This window comes from Apaloderma vittatum, unplaced genomic scaffold (genome assembly GCF_000703405.1).
Source record: "Apaloderma vittatum isolate BGI_N311 unplaced genomic scaffold, ASM70340v1 scaffold37911, whole genome shotgun sequence".
Taxonomy (NCBI): Eukaryota; Metazoa; Chordata; class Aves; order Trogoniformes; family Trogonidae; genus Apaloderma; species Apaloderma vittatum.
The window spans coordinates 13,903-19,565 of NW_009698054.1; the positions used below are offsets into that span (position 1 = coordinate 13,903).

Below are 5,663 nucleotides of genomic sequence, written 5' to 3' on the forward strand. Positions count from 1 at the left end.
CCTGACAGGGACAGTAAGAGCCGGGAAGAGAACAAAGTATTTACAAGTATCTCTCAGAAAGAATGAAGTTTACAGTTAGAAATTCACATAGTGTGCACAGTTTTGAACTGTTCAAGTATGTTTCAGTTGGACAAAGTGCTACAGGTCACATTAAAAAAAAAAAACACAGTAAAAACAAGAGGAACTACTGAGACAAAGAGGTGGCAGTAACTTGTGTGCCAAATGACTTGCAGGCGGTTGCAGGATATGCAAGACCTAGAAGTTGAAAGTATCTGGAGCATTGCCCTGAATTTGGAAAGTGTAGCTGGCAGCAGTGGATTCTGGTACAACATTTTGGTCTTCCTCCTCCTGGAAGAAAAAAAAGAATATTAGCATTTTAACCTAGTACTCAGTGCTAGAATAAGAAATAAAAGTGGAAATAAGACATCCTAAAGCCACTTACTTCCACTGAGAAGTATTTCTCAATCAGGGTGGATGAGGCTTTGTACACTTGTTCATTTTCATGCGACTGGAGAGCTTCAATCTTGTCTAGACCCCCACACTCCTCAATCATGAGGCAAAGTTTTTCAGTCTCATTAATCTTCTCAGCAGCCTGCAAGGTACAAGCACAGAACAGCCTCAGGAAAGATGCACAGCACCAACTACTAGAGAATCGTTAGAAACACCTTGGGCAGTGATTGAATATATTGCATTTGCATACCAAGAAAATATTAGAAATAGCATCCAGGATAACTAGCACAGTTTTGCTGTCTTTAGCTGAGAGGAGATTTAGTAGGGGTTCGACAACACCAGCCTGAACAAGATACACGATCTGGTCGATTGTTCCACCACTTGTGTAGTTCGTCACAGCCCACACAGCTTCTTTTTGAGATTTGAAATCCCCCTGTGAAAGTAAAAACAGAGTATTTAAACACAGGTTATTAGTCAGAGTGAAAGTTTCAATGTAGTAAATATATTTTGTTTACCTTCCTTAGAATGCCAATGAGGTAAGGCACAAGACCATGGTCTACAACTCGTTGAATCTGATCCTGACGTCCAGCAGTGATGTTGGACATCGTCCATGCTGCTTCTTTCTGAATGCTGTTTTTATGATGAGAAAGGAGACTTGGGAAGACAGTTAGTGCTCCCGAGTCAATAACAATCTGTGTCTGCTCATCAGTACCAGTGACGATATTTCCTATTGCCCTTAATGATGGAGTCTGAAACAAATAGGAAAATAGCACTTAAGAAAACTGGTGTAATCTAATCTGTGTTTGAACAAGCAGTCATATCTGATGGCGTTCCCCTCTAGTCTTCCCGGTTAATAGCACAATATGCTAGATACTGATGAGTTTTAAGCTCCTTGCTAGTATTAGCATGCTTAATGCCTGCATATGCAAGGCTGCACACCTCCTGAGGCCAACCTGCAAACAACTACCCACGACAAACTTAGGAAAACCATCTCCTAGAGTACTGATACAGTTTTATTATACTATAATTATAGTGTGCCCAGAGCCTAAGCACCGTCCCTAAAACTTGGATTTGCAACAGTAGTTTAGAGTTAAAACAAGCTTTAAATGATGTTGACTGTTGTGCTGGCCTGTGTGTTAAATCCAATAATTATGTAAAGCAGCTCGATAGACTATTGCTGTTGATGACTACATCTCATGTGGGGCAGTCTCCCAACAAGATAGAAGCTCAAGTCCTGCCTTAATACACAGAGCCTTGAACAAGCCTCCAATTCATAAAGAGAACCATCCAGTTACATGAGCACTATTCTAACTGCAGTTTAATTCATGACTCAAATCAAGCAACAACAATCTGCATGTCTGTTAGCTTACCATTATCGGCAGTTCACTGCATCCCAGGAGTTTCACAAGTTGTGGCACCAAGCCAGTTTTTACTACAACTTCTATCCTGTCATTGGAACCATCTGTTAGATAGGAAAGCGCCCAGCATGTGTCTGCCAACACCTCATGATCGTCATGGTGCAAGAGCCGAACAAGAGTTGGAAGAATCTGCTCAATAGCTTCTATGGGCGGTGCAGGATTCTTATTCCGACACAGGTTTGAGAGGGTCCAGGTAATATTGCGCAAATATCCAGACTGCAAGAGTTGAAACAAATGGTTAGCAACTGTTTAGTTACTTGAGCTCTTTCACTCACTCATTAGAAATGGTAACTCGAATCATATTGCACACTTACAGCCAGAGAAGAAAGATCAGGAACAGCCAGTAGACTCAGCAGTGGCTCAATTGCACCATATTTAATAACCAGATCTCTATAGACAGAACCATCCCCTAAGAAAAGGAAAAGAGTCAGATGAAGACCAGTATAGAGGGACATGGGCATACAGAATAATTTTTTGATAGAGGATGAATTCTACCGTTTAAGTCACATTAGATGAAATGAGAAGAAATAAGAGGACGAAAGCACTACTGCCATAGGTTAAGTCACGCAACAAATTTGTTTTTATAATACGTGAAGGAGCCCTGTGTTGTAGCATGATTATACAGCACTATCAAAACCAAACTGAAGTGGAAACAATCCACATAATACAACCCACAGGTTGCCAAATATTCCATGAGACATCTTATACCAGGTCTGAAGATAAAAAAATTGTCTGTAGCATACTTGACATTGCAGAGCATGTCTTTACTTGAAAGTGATTAAGGCCGAGTTCTCAAGAAGCTCGGCGTGCTGCACAAAACGTTAAATAAGGGAGCAGGTCTGAAACAGAGTTGTGTACCCTACCGACATACCTGCAATATTTCCTAAGGCCCACACAGCCTGTTCACTGATGTGAGTGTGAGGAGAGGCCAGCAGTGAAATAAAGGCTGGAATAGCCCCTCCATCCACTACGGCCTTTGTTTGTTCTGATGTGCCAGAAGCAATGTTGGTAAGCGCCCAGGCAGATTCAAACTGAATAGGACTACAGTCTGCTCTGCCCAAGAAGGAGACAAATTTTGGAATCAAACCAGCCCGAATTATGTTGTCTATTGGGGGCTGCTTCTCTCTTGAGAGGAGTTTCCTAAGGAGGAAGACAAACAGAAAGCATTATTTTTACCTGCAGAGCTCTGAACAACAACAGTATGAAGATCCATATTGTAAAAGGGTTTTAGCATTCTCTTAACACTCAGAGAAGGTAAGACAACACAAAGGAGAAATACAGCCAAGCTGAACCCTAGCTTCCTAGATCTCTTAACATCAGTTTTGATATGTCTTCACTATATGGAAGGTTCTTTCCAGACCCTGAAATAAAGCAGACCTGCAAGAGTCATAATACATCTGCATTGCTAGATGTTTTCTCAGTAAGAGAGGCTAATGATTGCCAGGAGCAGCACTGCAGCAATCGACAAGCTTGCTAAAGAGGATTTCAGGTTTGGAAGGAGAAAGAAAACTTCAAACCTCAGTCAGCTTACTGTTCACATTATTCTAAGGTACACCTCTGCACTTAAATATTGTGGTCAAATATTAACACACTTCAATATCTTATTCTGATATAGCAAAGTTTATTACTATTGCTCCTACAGCTCTAAAATGAACTACTGTTTATTTTGCCACCTCAAAAGCACCAGAAAGAATTACTACTTCCTAGTAAAATGTTCAGATACTCCAAGTGTTCCAAAGCCACACGGTTTCAATAAAATTATGACTAAGTGTACCTAAACATTGTATACAAGGCCATCTCAGGTGTTTGTTGAAGTACTGTTTGATAAGAGTAGCCACAACTGCTGCCATAAGCAGACATTCCAGCTCAAAAGCCAATTCTTTTATCTGGCTTAGTTACTGGCTTGCACAACCGAACTAGTTACCTCTAAACTCCTTACCTGGCAGCTTGAGTAGCCTGTAGCTGAAGCTCCATATTATTACTATTAACTCCTTTAACTATTTCTTCAACCGACCAGTGTGCTGAAACCTGTATGATAAGAAGTTACATGAATGCTTTGTTGGGAGAGATACACATCTTCATGACTACAGAGGCTTTCTATGAACAGGCCTCAGTTTACAGCCACTTGCTTCTACAGATTATACCACTGTGTGATACTCCAGAAATCTCATCAGCTACCAGTTTTATCTACAGTTATCTAAACTACTGAAAGCTTTTTCTAATCAAGTGCTTCGCACCACTATCACACTACACTTAAACATAGCTTTGCCAGTTTTGTTTAAGAGCATTATCCATTAGAGTTGGTAGCTGTCCTGGGTTTAACTAAAAACCCAGTCCTATTTAGTGATTTTTACTTTTCAGTTTAGTCTCTTCTAAAAGCCTATATTTTCTGAAATTAGCAGCAAGTTTTTGCAGACAGTGTGTGCTACTAGCAGTGATAACACCTGATGTTTACAGTTACTTCCTGGGACTCGGATGCAGAAAGGCTCTTGCTGATATTCATTCCTGTAGTGACCAAGGCCACTCAATTTATGCTAAATATGACATATATGGGATGAAATACTCTCGTTGGTCACCTGTCCTGTCTGTTACCCCCCAGGGGTGCAACCTTTTACTTCCTTGTGACCCCCCTTACCCAGCACCCCCAGCGTGGCACACCAGAGCCAGCAGTGGCCTTGGGCACTACAGGAATAAATACCAGCAAGAGCCTTTCTGCATACCAGTCCCAGGCAGTAACTTTAAACATCAGGTGTTATCACTGGTAGCAGCAGACACTGTTTGCAAAAACACTAAATAGGACTGGGTTTTTAGTTAAACCCAGGACATTAGCATAAACTGAAGTTGGTAACACACATGCAGTAGTGCTGTCCCCCACATCAGAAGGGATTCGTAGCAGCAGCACGACTGTGTGAGCTTATGTTGCAAGACCTCCAAGCATGCCTACTCCAAGTAGCTACTTACCTGATTGCCCCTGTTTTCCTGAAGGGGAGAAGTAGCATCATCTGGTAAAATGCTGACGTTTCTTCTTTTAAGCATCTGGTCATCTTTTTTAGCTTTCCTCAGCTCTACGTTGACTTCAATACGCCGCCTTCTCATTTCCTAGAGAATATACGTCCATAGCAAGTAAGTTCCTGGATTTCACAAGTCATGTTTAAAGAGATAATGACTAGCTAAAGTACTAATTGCATCAAAATACTCACTGTAGTATCCTTTCCTTTGTTCTTGAATCTGTTAAGTCGAGCTGCTGGTGTATTGGCATTCTCATTAGTAGACATCTTGCTTATTAGATTTTCGAGAGAAACAAATAAAACCAAGTCTGAAAACACAGAAAATAAACAGTAACTTTACTCCACAAGAGTTAAATTTAAGACCCGAGATCAGTACTTGGGAATGAGAGACACTTGTCTATATTGGATACCATAACAACCTCTGACTTGATCGAAGATACCAGTAACAAAACATCTGTCTCTTTAAACACCCAGATGTTACACTAAGCTCTAGCATTAACACAAAAGCAATAGACACATATTTTGTTTTAAGACAGTTTCAGCCACAAACATTATCAGTCGTTGCTTTTAGGCACAAACCTGGCCTTCCTTCCCATAGGCAGCACACATACTTTTAAACAGTGTTTTTACAGCTACACCGGTACCAAGGCAGCCCCCCACACCTCGGCTCGCTCCAAGGTGTCCCACCGCGTAAGGGCTGGCCTCCTTTCGACCACAGATCAGCTGCAACTCGCAGCCCGCCCCGGGACGCGGCAGCCCTGTCAGCGCCGCTCCAGGCAGCGGCCTG

General features: G+C 41.6%; 1 protein-coding gene across 1 annotated transcript; it reads right to left on the reverse strand.

The window, feature by feature from the left end:
* Positions 1–255: 255 nt before the first annotated feature.
* On the reverse strand, positions 256–5,178 carry KPNA2 (karyopherin alpha 2 (RAG cohort 1, importin alpha 1)). Its single transcript, XM_009877861.1, has 10 exons — positions 5,069–5,178; positions 4,830–4,967; positions 3,808–3,896; positions 2,740–3,008; positions 2,183–2,277; positions 1,821–2,084; positions 966–1,199; positions 701–883; positions 443–592; positions 256–348 (listed from the first exon to the last, which is right to left on the reverse strand). Exons 1-10 carry the CDS (start codon positions 5,141–5,143, stop codon positions 256–258), a joined length of 1,590 nt encoding a protein of 529 aa, XP_009876163.1. The 5' UTR covers positions 5,144–5,178.
* Positions 5,179–5,663: the final 485 nt, after the last annotated feature.